Below are 14,749 nucleotides of genomic sequence, written 5' to 3' on the forward strand. Positions count from 1 at the left end.
AACAACTTTGATCCGGGGAGTAACCACCTAACGTATGTAGAAGCTTAAAGTCACAAGGTTCAATGTGAAGCTCCGTTCTCCTCCATACTTGGATCCATTGTCATTCCGATAGCAATATTTGTTTTCTTTCTTCAAACTTCTTTATACATACATGTGTTCGATGCCAGGATATGATTATTATGTTAGTTGTCCTATGTATTTCCAAAATCTCATCAAGATTCCCTTCTTCTTTTTTTGTCACTCTCAAGCCTCACCACACCAACCCAAACACACGCAAAAACAAAATAAACAATAACTTCCTCACTTCTTCGGGTTGACAATTGGCGGAATGGTCGTAACCACTCTACCAATTTGGGACGAAACCGAAGAAGTTTTGTATAAAATAATAAACACACCTATGAAGAATAAATACTCATGGAGGATTCCAAAAGGGCTTTAGCTTACAGGCTCATGAGCTCCGTTTGTGTCTTTGTCCTGTTCTTGTGCCGCTGAGCACGACCCGTGCTCTGTGCTTACCATATCACTGCTTTGCTGTTCTCCTGCTGTATTGGAAACAGCCTTTTGTTTCAGATATGCCTCCAGAGGAAAAGCTGCAGCTTGGAGAAGGCTCATCATGCTTACTCGGGAAGCCCCCGGGTCTGAGTTTAAGTCAATATTTTCCCCTGCGGCTGCCTCAACCGCTGGAATGCTCTCCACTTCTGTCTCATCTCTGCTCTCGGACTGTGCCTGCTGGCTTGCCTGTCCTGCCTCTCCCCTGCTCCGCTTCCGCATCATGAGCGTCCTAAATCGCCTCTTCACTGCCTCGCACACAGTGCAAGTGCATGTCGGCTTGTGTTTGCCTTTTCCGCTCGGTGGTTGGCTGCAGACGATGCATGAACACCCTGCCCGGTGTCTCGGGTGCTTGGTCGTGGCTGCAACTGCGATTTCCCCTTGTTCACCGGTCGTGGTGATGCCTGCATTTGCTAAAGTTTCCACACCAGATGCCTCCTGCGCCTGGTTTGATGATGCCAGTCTCCTCCTTTTGAACTCTGTGGAAATTGAAACTTTTAGTTTCTATGCAAAGAAGTTTCTAATTAAAACAGACCAATAATAGCTGCGGATCATACCTTTGCTCTGCCGGACAAGTGTATCCTGTTCTCTTGGAGAGAGTTCATCAGGTGCAGAACATGAAGACCTGATGATACAAACAGCAACTCATATTATTCAGGTGGCCAGTCTCAGTGAGTCGAAATAGATTTTATCAGTTATGTCTAAAAAAAAATGTGCAATGGTCTGTAGTAGCTAGTCTAGGTTTACCTTGCAGGATCCAAGAGATTATCGGAGCACAACCATTTTGGTGGAAGAAGAGTATCCACAGGCAGCCGTCGCCATTTCCCACAAGCATCACACTGCACCCATTGCTCTTGTTCCCTGAGAATTCCAGGATCACATATCAGAACCAAATAATCAGATGTTCAGTAGTTTTTTAATCATTCGAAGTGTGCTTAATTCTTCTCATCCTATCATTGCATAGTACATTAGGTCTCACCCTGTTTGACGTGACACAAAAACGGTCTTCTTCCCAAAAACTGGTGGTTCCTGTGTAGCAGTAAGCACACGATTTCAGGAAAATATAGTAAAAAGATCCAGCTGTTTTTGACAACTAAGCAGGTAAACAGCAACTCACGTCATATTCTTCAAAATCTTGATCTTCCAGCGTAACGATGCTGGGTTTGGCGGATTGGGGCGGCCGCAGCAGTTCCTGTGCCTCATCCCAAGTTACTTTCAGTTCCAGAACATCTACACTATCAATGAGCAGACGCTTGCTCTTAGTCCCAATGTTCCGAACCCGTTTCCTAGCAGAAGTTAGGGACGACTGAAGAAATAAGTTATCCTTTCCCATGTCTTCAGTCTTCTCTAGTTTAGACCAGTTGATGTCACCACATCCCGGATTCAAGTTGTTGGAAAACATGTTTAGATTGGGTTCATTACTTCCCTTGAACATCTGAAGAACCAAAGAAAAATATATCACTGAAAGCATAATTATGAGAGTACCAGGAAGGATTCTTTTTCAGTACTTCACTTTACAGTGACAGTTTCTTATGCCTAAGGGGACAACTCTCTGCTTCTTATGCATTTACCTGTGTTGCTGTAGAGTTTGTCGCTTTACGGTATCCCATTACGAGTTTTCCTTCAGGATCTGTACGGCTGAACGTTACTGCAGAGAACATGGGAAAATCCAAGACATCAGACCTAATAAAAAATTGTACCGTTCATCTCTTTGTAGAATGTATTTCACTATCCTCATTGAACACGACACATGATCTAAGCACTATGTTCCTAATGTTTGATTGAATCGTACCAGGGTAATCAACATGCTATGAGTGTAGTTAACGAAACTAAAGGGTTTGAAAAGTACCAGTGTCACCAGCTTGCAACTGCATGGACTGTATGCAAGGAGTCACACCCTCCAAAACGTACATCCTGCTGTTATTATTAGGCCAAAATCTGAACTGGAACACCCATTCTTTCCCTTTTATGTCTTGTATCTTTAAAGGGAGACCCTCGGGTTGAGAGATCGGGGGGAAATATGCCTACATACAAGCATAGAAGGTTATAGCTGATACCAGCAATTTAGATAGCTATAGGTTGGGAATATCATATATACAGCGAAACAAGTTACCTCTGCACATGCTTTCGGAAGAACCAGTCGACCTATACGACCCGCGTCGCTAGCACTCAGAACTTTTTCAAAGAGCGGTATAATTTTGGAATTTGAGCTTGGAAAATAAACAGTTAAGGACACCTTAGAACATAAACAATAGTGCATCATGGTCGAATAAAAAACAGAAACACGATAATATGAACATACAGATGAGGATACTGTCCAGATAATTGCTGCAGCTCTTGGTCAGTAATCCTAGGCCAATAACGAGGAAGCAATTGGGTCTTCCCGCGACCTTCTGGAGGAGGCCGAGCGACATGAATCTGTGACACCAGGCTCCCGTTAGGCTCCATACCAGCAGCAGTGGGAGCTGAATTTGCAGGTTTTGGAAGCAGTTGCCTGGACCGAGGGGCCAGTTGGAAAATCGAAGTAGCCTTACTTCTGTCATCAACAACAGCATCATGAAATGGACTTGACATAAGCGTAGGTCCAAGTGATATGCTCAAGTTTGGCTGTGCGGATAATTCCTGCAACTCTTTCCTTTCAGTTTTGTGTCTGAGAGCATCTAGTCTGGAAGGAAGCAGAGATTCTTCTTGTTTCATTTGAAGAGAAGATTGAGTGGAGCCGATTCTTTGAAAGTGGAGCAAGTGCTTAAGATTTGTCCTCTCAAGAACACTGCCTACATGCTCTGGTGAAGCAAACGAAGACAAGTCCCTACCGTTGGATTCTTGACTGACATTCATCTGAAAGAGAGATAACATGAGTATAGTGACAGAGAATCCAAGACCAAGGAAGTATCCCTTGCAAGAAATTGATTCAAAGAGGGAAAATAATCTTACAGAAAATAGTGCAGACTTCTTAGCACAACTTATACAGGTAACGCTGCCATTATCTAGAAGCTCCATCATAAACCTGGAAGCAATGCATCCACAGTGAAGGCGCTGCGAAAACACAAATACGTATTAAGAATAATAACTGTGATATGTTGAGCGCAAACACGAGTAAGCCATGGATTTTGTTTTCACCTTGTCACATGAAGTACACTCTCTCCAACCAGATTCCTCGGCGTGAAACACTTGACAGAAAATGGATTGCTCGTATGCGGACCTATCAAAAACAAAGCATTCACAAAAATTACTACAAAGTAAGTAATCAATGAAATATCCTCTCAAACCTCCACTCCTGTTCTAATTGTCAACAAACCCACAGCACTAATAGTATTCAAATTAGACACAAGAGTGAATGCCCTTACCCACACTTATCGCATAGAGAGGCCAACTCGCCAGATCGCATAGGCCAGCCTTTCTTCCACTCTCCCGACGTCGACACTGCTCCGCACAGTGCATTCATGCAAACCTTTGTTGACTCCATAATTGACCAAGTGAGCGGCTCGATTCAATTGTCAATCGAATCACGATGATACTTTAAGCCACAACAAACTTCCTCTTCAATAAAAGCACAAGTATTAAAAATCTGTAATGCTTAAGGGTTATATATGGTATCAGAAACTTCCTCTTCAAATGCTTACCAGATGAGGCAGAAGAAGATGTCAAATATATTATTGAGAAACTCAATACGCTCCTTCTGAGACAGACTGTATACGGATAAAAAAATATAACATTACGAGATTTCGATGAAGATATCAACGGTTATAAAATAATCAGAATCCGTAAACGAAACTACAACCACATAAATGTTAAGAGGATACTGGAATCTAAAAGGTAAAATTGAATGCTAATGATAAAAACCAAATCAAGGTTCATTAGAGATAAAGAAAATCAAAGCACCTTTCGAAGAAACTTGTCCAAAAAAGAGAAATAACGACTCACTTCCATCTCCTCAGTTTTCAACAAAACAAATTCTAGTCTTTGTCCAACGAAACTTCTCAGTGGTGCCAGTAAAGATGGAGATGCTGATGAGGAGAAAACTTACGATTGGAGCTAAAATAAGCCTCTTAAACAGTTGCGTCACTGAGATAACACCTTCATACAATATATAATCAAAAAAATTGACTGATGAATCCATGAAAGTTCCAGAAGTGTATAATAGTGATAATTAGAAGAATGTCCCGACTTTAAAAAAGAATGAAATGATTCTGTAGACAAAACTAAGACAAACCTTACAGAACCTTCTCAAACTATTCAATTGAAAGCAAACAATCCACCAACTATCTGAGCTTTAATAGGCTAACAACAATTCCACTACTTAGGCTCAATATCAAGAAAGATGTCAAGTCTTATTAAACCGCTAAAGAATCTACAAACTTGCAAGTCATCAAGATCCAGAATCTGAGGATACGCATAACTTTGATTGATACTGAATAGAAGAATATAGACTTGAAGAACAAATGTAATAAGCAGTTACATTAAGTAAGAAGTAACCAAATAAAATACCTTAACAAAGAGGATAGAAATGTATGCAGGTCTGTTGCTAGAGGAGAATATAAGTTGCTGCAATTGGAAAGAGGACTATTTATAAAGTGAGAAGATAACAGAACTAATAGTAAACATTGATGATACACATTCTTAATCGAAGTAGTGTCATTCTTCTTCAAATCTTCAAAAACCCAATTCAATTCAACATGAAGAAGAAGAAGAGACCAAGTTCGTTTAGAATTTCCAAATAAAACTTAAAACTTTGTAAAACCCAACTGATATAACGATGTAAAGGTTCAATCTTTAGAATCCTAAATCCGAAATCTACAGTATTTTTGCACAAAACCATGCATTCTAGAAAAACAAAATCACCAAGTTGCTAAACACTCTAATCAAGCAAGTAAATTTATAATCACCGGAGAGAGTTTAAGCCTTACCTTGGTCTTGGTCTTGGTGTGTATGTGTGTGTAGAGACAGAGCCCGATTGATTCGATCGAAACAGGAAGGTACAGTTTTTGACGGAGAAGTGAAGTTAAAACCAAGTCAAAAAGTCGTCTTTACGTTCGACCAAGTGAAGAAGATTTGAGCCAATTCAAAAAAATCGAGCGATCCTCAGATTGCAATATAAGGACTTGTAGAGAGGTTTACAAATAACGAAGAAAGAAGCTGTTGAATTGGTTTCTAAATAAAGAGGAAGAAGAAGAAGAAGAAACCACAATGACTTGGAGAGGAACCTCCATTAACAACAACAACAAAGAGGGCTTTGTTAACAAGATTTACTAATACATCAACAAATCTGAACCGTTCGATTGAGATTTGATGAAGTTTTTTTTTTATATATAAGAAACTGATGATGTCAGCCTGACCTAAAAAAAACACAGTTTGCTTTGTTTATGGGATATGAGAATAATGTAAAGTTTACTCAAAGTGTGAGATAAATAAAATATTAATTAAAGTGTACGCAAAAAGGTCATCTCTGTTTCGACCTCACACACGACACACCCAAAGTTTTGCTTCTAGATTTATATACGTCTATCACTAGCTCTCTCATCCAACAATTGTTATTTGATTTTCATAAAACACAATTTGGTTTTTCTAGAGGGTTGAGAGTGAGGAACCCACGACGACCTTACCAACATGAACACCTCATCAGCTGTGTTTAAGGTCCCACTCTCCACTTATATAATCTCTTATCTCATCTTTTTTAGTATTATTAACATGTAACACTCATGCCTTTGAAAGTTAAAACTTACCCTTCATATATATTCCAACCTTAGTTTATACTCTATTGGCTATTATTGCATAGAGCAGTCTCCGTGATGGATACATAAAGATGATGTGGCTCACGGCTTCAGGACGCTCTCTCTGCATATGCTCGTTCTTTTCAGCTGTTGAACTTCTATTAGCCACCGATAAAACATAGGCTCTAAAAATGTCGCCCAGAGAATAGGATAATGAACGGAAAGTTTGGTTGATGGGCCATTTTGAAGCACATTCATCTTCTTGAAAAATATCACTTATTAGCATATAGTACAAAATTTGTTGTAAATGAAAAATAGTTGGAAAAGATCATGGACCGTTAAAAGTCTTATCCGATAGGGCAAAGGTCTTTCAATCAGTTGATGGGTTGAGTTTAAATGAAACTAGGCATAGATTGGTCCTTTCTCTTTGATAATACTCGATTCCTCCCTTCTACGTACTGACACTTTCTATCTCAAGTATGTACACAGTACATACATTCATTGTAGCAATCACAATACGTACATGTTAATGTTTATATTGTGGATAAACATTTGTTAATTATAAAATTCAGAGAGAGAAAGACTTTGTATATCCGCCTTTTGCTATATATGAGTAATGTGAGAACCAACCAATAATTCGTTTATATATGGAGAAAGAAATAATTATTATTTTTCTGTTTAACGTACGGAGTTTACCTACCATATTGCTTAGACTGGAATTGCTTTGTTCATATAAAACATGTTCTGTTGCAAAATAGATAAAAAGCTTGATGGAGTTAAAAAAGAAACGATGATTAGGAAATTGGATTAATTAGCATGCGCATGGTTGGTAGGCTAAACCCTAGCTAATCTAATCGCTATATTACATTCTCACCTACTTTGCAAAGTCATTCAATTTGCATCCACGAATTCATACTGACAGTTTCGTATAACTACACATGCAATCTTTTGATTTTTGCTTGGTTTATTTGAGAGGCAACAATAAAACTTTTATGCAATCATTGATTGGTAAATGTAACGCTTCAAAGTCTAAAATGCAAAATACCACATGTAATTAGATAGGTAACTGCATGAAAAAGGATGATATCAAATGTTGTTTATATGTTCTAGAACTCCAAGCATTAACAACATGAACTAACATTTTGGACTTACACATCGATCCGATTAATTGGATCCGAAAGGTTTCAACTTTTTGTACTCTTGTTATTTTATTTTTTCCATCTCTTCGTTTACATTTATTTTTACATGCTTTGCTTTATCTTCTTCCAAGCCAAATTGATTAGCCAAACAAAATGGTGTCGCAATCGAACACTTCTCAAATGAAACATTCAAACATTTACACTCCCATATGTTGCATCATGTTATATGCCATATTAGTATAATTAACATCGTTGCCTTTCGGATTTCGCCCATGTGAAAAACTCGTCCTTGTATCTAGGAACCATCAATGTGTATTTTTTATTAGTATAAAATAGTAGTTGACAAAATAAAAGATCTCTATCCTATGCAAGTGCAACTGGAGTTTATGACGAATCACTGACTACCAAAATCTTGTTTACATATATATTAAGATTTACCAAAATCTTGATTAGTTCTTTCATCCAAGTGAAGAAACATTAAAATTAAAAGAGAGGAATTCATTTCACTTTAATCATGAGTACTCATTCTACATTTGCGAAAGGATCTTTTCATTCACAACCGTCGTTTTTGTGTTTAGTTTGCTAGTATTACTTTAATGATGATATAATTGACGACCCAAAAGAAAAAAAAAACTGGAAAGTCTTCTTTATGACTGTCGGTTTGACATAAACTGGTCAACTTTGTTGTCAGTAAACTCTTGGAGGTACAAAGAGGATCTTAAATCTGACCACTCCAAAATTTGAGTGGCCCAATGTAAATGATGAGTTTACAAATTATTTCGTAATTAATTGTTCTAATCTACTACTTACATTGATCAATATGAATTGTTTTTGGTTAGTAAGAATTTAATATCTTTTGTGTTCACTATCATGTTCAAAACCTCTCACATGTTGATTTGAATCATTTGATGATAAAGAAGTTCAAAGAGAATGATTTCGACTTTTTTTAAAAACACTTTCTGCTTCCCTCCTTTATGCAGACAAGAAAAAAGGAAACAAAGTTTATGAAAAAGAGAGATACAAATCTTGCAAGAGCATCCTCACATTCTTAGCAAAATCTCTCTTGCACCACTAAAAGGTTTCAAAGAGTCTCTTGGAGATTGAATCAAATAGGAAGTCTCTTGTTAAGGAAATGAGAAAGACTCTTCATCATCATCTTCTTCTTCTTCTTCTTAAGGTCTCTGTTCTTGAGTTCCTCATGAGTGTTTCTGCTTCTTCTACTACACCTTATTCACAGCCTTCTCCCTCTCCCGTTTACACTTCCATGGCTTCCTTCTCTCCAGGTACGGTACCTCTCTCTCTCTCTCTCTTTTTTTGTGTAATGATCTGTGTGTTTCGTAAACCAATGAAAATCTGATTTTTAATTATATACGTAAATGCTATTTTTGAGCTGCTTAGTGAGTGGATTGCCTATCTTTTACGTATCCTCTTTTTCAGTTATTCAATTGGATTAGCAAATTCGATATTACTACTTATCTAGATCCGTTTGGGATAAATCAAGAACCCGGTTTGGTTCATACAAGAATCCAAATACAGATGAGAATATGAGAGCTGAAGGGAAAATCTCAACATCTTTTCTTGTTTGCTTTCTGATTTCAGGGATCCAAATGGGTAGAGGCCAAGAACACAAGTTAGATGCACACAAGAAACTTTTAATCTCTCTCATAGTCACCTCGTCTTCTCTAGGACTAATACTTCTATGTTGCTTATGCCTTTGGGTTTGTCGGTCTAAGAAATCTCCCAAAACCACCAAGAACTCAGGTAAAATTTGGTTTTTCAAGAATGAGAAAAAATCTGTGTTTTCTCTGTTTTGATATATCTTACTAAAATGGTTTTTTTATGTGAAAGAGGGTGAGAGTGGGATTTCATTATCCAAGAAGGGTTTTGTGCAGTCCTTCGATTACAAGACATTAGAAAAAGCGACAGGCGGTTTCAAAGACGGTAATCTTGTAGGAAGAGGCGGATTCGGATTTGTTTACAAGGCATCTTTAGGCAACAACACTCTAGCAGCAGTCAAAAAGATCGAGAACGTTAGTCAAGAAGCAAAACGAGAGTTTCAGGTCTAGTCAGTTCTATCTTTTTTCTGGAATCTTGATTCGTTTTAAGAATCTGATCCTCTCATCTTGATCTCTCAGAACGAAGTTGATTTTTTAAGCAAGTTTCATCACCCGAACATCATCTCATTGTTGGGATATGGAAGTGAAATCAGCTCGAGTTTTGTCGTCTACGAGCTGATGCAAAACGGATCCTTGGATTCACAGTTACACGGTACAAAACCTTTTAAAATATCTTCTTCTACCTTCTCATCATCTTGTCATTTGAGTTAAATTAAATATATTGTATGACGGATATAAAACAAATCATGTGACCACATGAAATAAATAATTTTTGTTCGATAAAATTTATTGTTTGCATCATTAAATGGTTAAGGACCTTCTCGGGGATCGGCTTTAACATGGCACATGCGGATGAAGATTGCTCTTGATACAGCAAGGTACAATCAAGTGCCCACATTTAACAATCAATCTACTCTACCGGTTTAGCTAAACCGTTTTCTTTTGTTGGTATGGAAACAGAGCTGTTGAGTATCTCCACGAGCGTTGTCGTCCTCCGGTTATCCACAGAGATCTTAAATCGTCAAACATTCTCCTTGATTCTTCCTTCAACGCCAAGGTAAATAACTTAAATCAATGATGATGATCATTGCTGTTCTGTATTTGTATCCTAGACTATACCAGAATCTTGGACCAAACGAAACCAGAGCTAAACAAGATTTGTAGTGTTAAATCTTGGTTATCGTTTAGTTGATTCAAGAATCTGATTAGTTTTGTCTTTGCTTCAACAAACAATCCAAAACTAGGGTTTTGTTTTTGTTTTCATCTCTAACGATACAACATTCAGATTTCGGATTTTGGTCTTGCGGTAATGGTTGGGACGCACGGCAAGAACAACATTAAACTATCAGGGACACTTGGTTATGTTGCTCCAGAATATCTCCTAGATGGTAAAATATCCACATTTCCTTCTACTTTGGTCGACTTTGACCCCTTGTCATGTCATTAGTGTTATAGCACTAGCTTGATCGTTATAATCATGTGGTTACATGTCATTAGAGTTATAGCACTAGTTTGATCGTTATAATCATATGGTTACTTGTGACCCCATAACATTAAGTTTCTTTTCATTACGTATGAAATTGAAATTGTTTTTCTAAATCAAATCATTGAACTTTGATGTATTCTTTCAACTAATCTCATAAGAATCATTATTTGATTAGACATATAGTTGTTGAGTTGCTTAACCGGGACTACCTAATTAGTAATTTACCTGTTTATTGAGCTTGTGTTCATTGAAACGTGTTTATATATTTTGTATGTTGGATCAGGAAAATTAACGGATAAAAGTGATGTTTACGCATTTGGGGTGGTTCTACTTGAACTCTTGCTAGGAAGACGGCCGGTTGAGAAATTGAGTTCGGTTCAGTGCCAATCTCTTGTCACTTGGGTAAGTCCGGTTTGAGTTGAAGTTATTGCCAATTAGTAGGTTAATAGATTGCAATGTTGTATAATTCAAAAAACTTTGCAGGCAATGCCTCAACTTACGGATAGATCAAAACTTCCCAAAATAGTGGATCCGGTTATCAAAGATACAATGGATCATAAGCACTTATACCAGGTTTGAGTCATCTTTTTTTTTCTATTGGGTTAGGCTTAATATCAGATTGATTGCACATTCCTTAATTTTGTTGAACCGTAAATCAAACCGGAAATGATTTGTTTAGGTAGCAGCCGTGGCAGTACTTTGCGTACAGCCAGAACCGAGTTACCGACCGTTGATAACCGATGTTCTTCACTCACTTGTTCCACTGGTTCCGGTAGAGCTAGGAGGCACTCTCCGGTTAACACCTCCATCCTCTTAAAGAAATTAATATTTTGTTTGCTTTTTTTTCTTGTGGGATTTTAGAGGTCAATTGGGTAGAAATGTGAGCACAGAAACTTCAAATTATTGTATTTGTAAATTTCTTATATAAATAAATTGTGTTGTCAATTTTTTTACACAAAGTAAATAAATATTTGATAGTATTTAACAAATACTATCTCTTTTAGTTGTTGCATCAACCCACTAATCACCTACTTAGCTAATCACACTAATCAGTATCCAGTGTCTACCAATAGATTTTAAAACATGATCTAAATGACTATTTAACCCTATCAAGACAAGCCTAGAAGAACAACTTCGTACATATCGTCGTGTCCTTCTCTCGGTGATCCTTCAATCTCTCGATCTGATCGTTTCGAAACCGCGCGATTCTTTACCATATCCAGGTATGACAAATCAGCTTCGGTAAAACCCTGTGATTCTTAACTTCGTTTGATCATCTTTTGTGGATCATATCGTCACATCACTGTCTTATATTGGAATTGCTTATCCATCCTCGTACTACTAGTTCACTGATTTTGAGATCTGTGCAGCTTTATCCATGGCTTCTTCAATGTTGTCTCTCGGTTCGACTTATCTATTACCGCGCGAGATCAGCAAGGTACTTCGTTCTCTCTGTTCTTGCTCTATTCGAGTGAGCAATGATTCCGCATCAGTTTCATTGACGAATGACGATCCTGTTGTTTTTTTTCGATTGAACTTGAACAGGATAAGCTAAAGCTTGGAACTTCAGGTTCGAACCCGTTCCTGAAAGCAAAGGTACTGTCTTTACAATCTTAGTGACGTTTTAGAGCTGAAAACTCATGTGGAGCTAAAGAATCTATATGGTATTGTTGTTTATTAGTATAGTAAGTGTAGTTTGTATCTGAGAAATTGGAGTTTTGGTTTCAGTCTATTAGCCGGGTGACTATGACGGTTGCAGTCAAGCCTTCTCGTTTTGAGGGTATAACTATGGCTCCTCCAGATCCTATTCTTGGAGTTAGCGAAGCATTCAAAGCTGACACTAACGAGATGAAACTCAATCTTGGTGTTGGTGCTTATCGAACTGAGGAACTCCAGCCTTATGTGCTTAATGTTGTTAAAAAGGTTGCTACTTGTCCGCTTTAGTTTGCTCATATTCGTTTCCTCATTTATAGATAGTTTTTTTTATCCCGTATAGCTCCTTTTATGTGTGTTCTTTCTTATTTTTGTCAGATTACAAATTTAAGTGATAGTTAATCTCAGTACTCTTCGTTTACAGGCAGAGAATTTGATGTTGGAGAGAGGAGATAATAAAGAGGTAACTTAGTTTAATTGAGAAATTGTGTACAAGCAATTACATTTATCAGAATTTCACTTAATCTTACCTCACTTGGATGGAAACTGCAGTATCTTCCAATTGAGGGGTTGGCAGCATTCAACAAGGCTACTGCCGAGTTGCTATTCGGAGCTGGTCATCCTGTTATTAAGGAGCAAAGAGTATGTGTGGATCTTGTGTTCATCATGTTACGGAAATGTTTTCTCATGATGTTCCTGTTTCTGAGCTAATTCATTTGCCTTGGCTCAGGTGGCAACAATTCAGGGTCTTTCGGGTACAGGTTCACTGCGGTTAGCAGCGGCTCTTATAGAGCGTTATTTTCCTGGAGCAAAAGTTGTGATATCATCACCAACATGGGGTAAGTTTCCTTGACAACAAACATTTTTGGGTATTTTGCATATTTAACCGCCTTTATCAACTAACAAACTACTACTTCAGGTAATCACAAGAATATCTTCAATGATGCCAAAGTTCCATGGTCTGAATACCGATACTATGATCCAAAAACAATTGGTTTGGATTTTGAGGGAATGATAGCAGATATTAAGGTGGGACAACCTACGCTTTTCTTCTATTCAACATTGCCTTATATATGCATCAACAAACTGTATTTCATATTTTCATTTGTGTATTGACTAATCTAAAATGAGTACTTGTTAGCGATTCTACAGTCAATGTGTGATAATAACGAGAAACTCTGATGGTTTTTACTTGACTTTCTGTTATGTAAATCGTACAGGAAGCTCCAGAAGGATCTTTCATCTTGCTTCACGGATGTGCTCACAACCCAACTGGAATTGACCCAACTCCAGAACAGTGGGTGAAAATTGCTGATGTCATTCAGGAAAAGAACCATATCCCATTCTTTGATGTTGCATACCAGGTATTCCATTACATTCTTACAGTTCTCTAGTATCGTGTTTTCCAACGACAGTTAAGCGGATCAAGGTCAACTTATTTGATGTTTACATGCACCCATTTTTCAGGGATTTGCTAGTGGAAGCCTTGATGAAGATGCAGCATCTGTGAGATTATTTGCTGAGAGGGGAATGGAGTTTTTTGTTGCTCAGTCATATAGTAAAAATTTAGGTCTTTATGCAGAAAGAATTGGGGCAATCAATGTTGTGTGCTCATCAGCCGATGCTGCTACAAGGTAACACTCTGTCAAATTTCTTATCTTGAGCTTATTGCCAGCAATCTTGGGAGTCTCAGTTTTACCTTTTACCGTCAATAGACCTTAACCAGTAAGTAACATTACTTTCTTTCAGGGTCAAGAGTCAATTGAAAAGGATAGCTCGGCCTATGTACTCGAACCCACCAGTTCATGGCGCGAGAATTGTGGCTAATGTTGTGGGGGATGCAACAATGTTCGGTGAATGGAAAGCAGAGATGGAAATGATGGCTGGAAGAATAAAGACGGTGAGACAAGAGTTGTACGATAGCCTCGTTTCAAAAGACAAGAGCGGGAAGGACTGGTCCTTCATCCTGAAGCAAATTGGCATGTTCTCTTTCACTGGCTTGAACAAAGCTCAGGTATGCCCATTAGTACTACTCATTCATGTATTTGGCTTTGTTTAGACGTGAGATGTTGAACTTTTTTGTATTGTCGTTTGGGTAACGAGCAGAGCGATAACATGACGAACAAGTGGCATGTGTACATGACCAAAGACGGAAGAATATCATTGGCAGGATTGTCCCTGGCGAAATGCGAGTACCTTGCTGATGCCATCATTGACTCGTACCACAACGTAAGTTGAGGGGGAGATATAGTAAAATGACAGCAAGAACCTAAGTTTTATATACCTTTGAGCTTCTTTTGTGATCTTTGATTGATACCAGATGGCTAAATTAATAAACTAGCTCAGACAATGATTGCAAGACATTTTGTCGAGGAAACTCTTGATTTTAATGTGTTTGACAGGCCTTGTTGTACTGGGAGACTCCAATCGAGTTATAGAAGAACTTTTTTACTTGTTACGATTGTATTTACCCAATTTCACAATTATCTCTGCGAATTTTACGACATTGTGTTTGGTGTTGCTATCTTTCTAATACCATTTACAGTTCTACATTTGTCTGCTTTGTATAATCAAGCAACCAAGAGGTCACTGTAA

At 37.9% G+C, this 14,749-nt stretch overlaps 3 protein-coding genes across 6 annotated transcripts; 2 read left to right on the forward strand and 1 right to left on the reverse strand.

Annotated features, from left to right (window-relative positions):
* Positions 1–103: 103 nt before the first annotated feature.
* On the reverse strand, positions 104–6,546 carry LOC104730074 (B3 domain-containing transcription repressor VAL2). Of its 4 annotated transcripts, none has more exons than XM_010449152.3 (16): positions 5,457–6,546; positions 5,038–5,094; positions 4,432–4,626; positions 4,173–4,238; positions 3,897–4,089; positions 3,670–3,751; positions 3,484–3,585; positions 2,864–3,387; positions 2,663–2,759; positions 2,399–2,573; positions 2,121–2,197; positions 1,667–1,984; positions 1,529–1,578; positions 1,297–1,410; positions 1,107–1,174; positions 104–1,028 (listed from the first exon to the last, which is right to left on the reverse strand). In XM_010449152.3, exons 5-16 carry the CDS (start codon positions 4,013–4,015, stop codon positions 436–438), a joined length of 2,319 nt encoding a protein of 772 aa, XP_010447454.1. In that variant the 5' UTR covers positions 4,016–4,089; positions 4,173–4,238; positions 4,432–4,626; positions 5,038–5,094; positions 5,457–6,546; the 3' UTR covers positions 104–435. The 4 variants fall into 4 exon arrangements, with proteins under 4 accessions (XP_010447454.1, XP_010447451.1, XP_087334481.1 ...); XM_010449149.3 differs by having other exon boundaries at positions 2,852–3,387; XM_087478355.1 differs by lacking the exon at positions 5,038–5,094 and having other exon boundaries at positions 5,457–5,826.
* A 1,607-nt stretch (positions 6,547–8,153) lies between these two features.
* On the forward strand, positions 8,154–11,446 carry LOC104730076 (putative receptor-like protein kinase At1g80640). The gene is made up of 10 exons (XM_010449153.2): positions 8,154–8,682; positions 8,999–9,160; positions 9,248–9,459; positions 9,535–9,667; positions 9,830–9,893; positions 9,976–10,072; positions 10,301–10,403; positions 10,785–10,903; positions 10,985–11,074; positions 11,181–11,446. The coding sequence occupies exons 1-10, from the start codon at positions 8,532–8,534 to the stop codon at positions 11,316–11,318; spliced, it is 1,269 nt and encodes a 422-aa protein (XP_010447455.2). The 5' UTR covers positions 8,154–8,531; the 3' UTR covers positions 11,319–11,446.
* Positions 11,407–14,706, forward strand: LOC104730077 (aspartate aminotransferase, chloroplastic). The gene is made up of 12 exons (XM_010449157.3): positions 11,407–11,724; positions 11,872–11,939; positions 12,047–12,097; positions 12,230–12,424; positions 12,579–12,617; positions 12,707–12,796; positions 12,885–12,993; positions 13,074–13,183; positions 13,375–13,518; positions 13,622–13,788; positions 13,904–14,168; positions 14,261–14,706. The coding sequence occupies exons 2-12, from the start codon at positions 11,880–11,882 to the stop codon at positions 14,390–14,392; spliced, it is 1,362 nt and encodes a 453-aa protein (XP_010447459.1). The 5' UTR covers positions 11,407–11,724; positions 11,872–11,879; the 3' UTR covers positions 14,393–14,706.
* The last annotated feature ends 43 nt before the right edge of the window (positions 14,707–14,749 follow it).

The sequence above is a fragment of the Camelina sativa genome, chromosome 12, assembly GCF_030686135.1.
Source record: "Camelina sativa cultivar CO46 ecotype springtype chromosome 12, ASM3068613v1".
Classification (NCBI taxonomy): domain Eukaryota; kingdom Viridiplantae; phylum Streptophyta; class Magnoliopsida; order Brassicales; family Brassicaceae; genus Camelina; species Camelina sativa.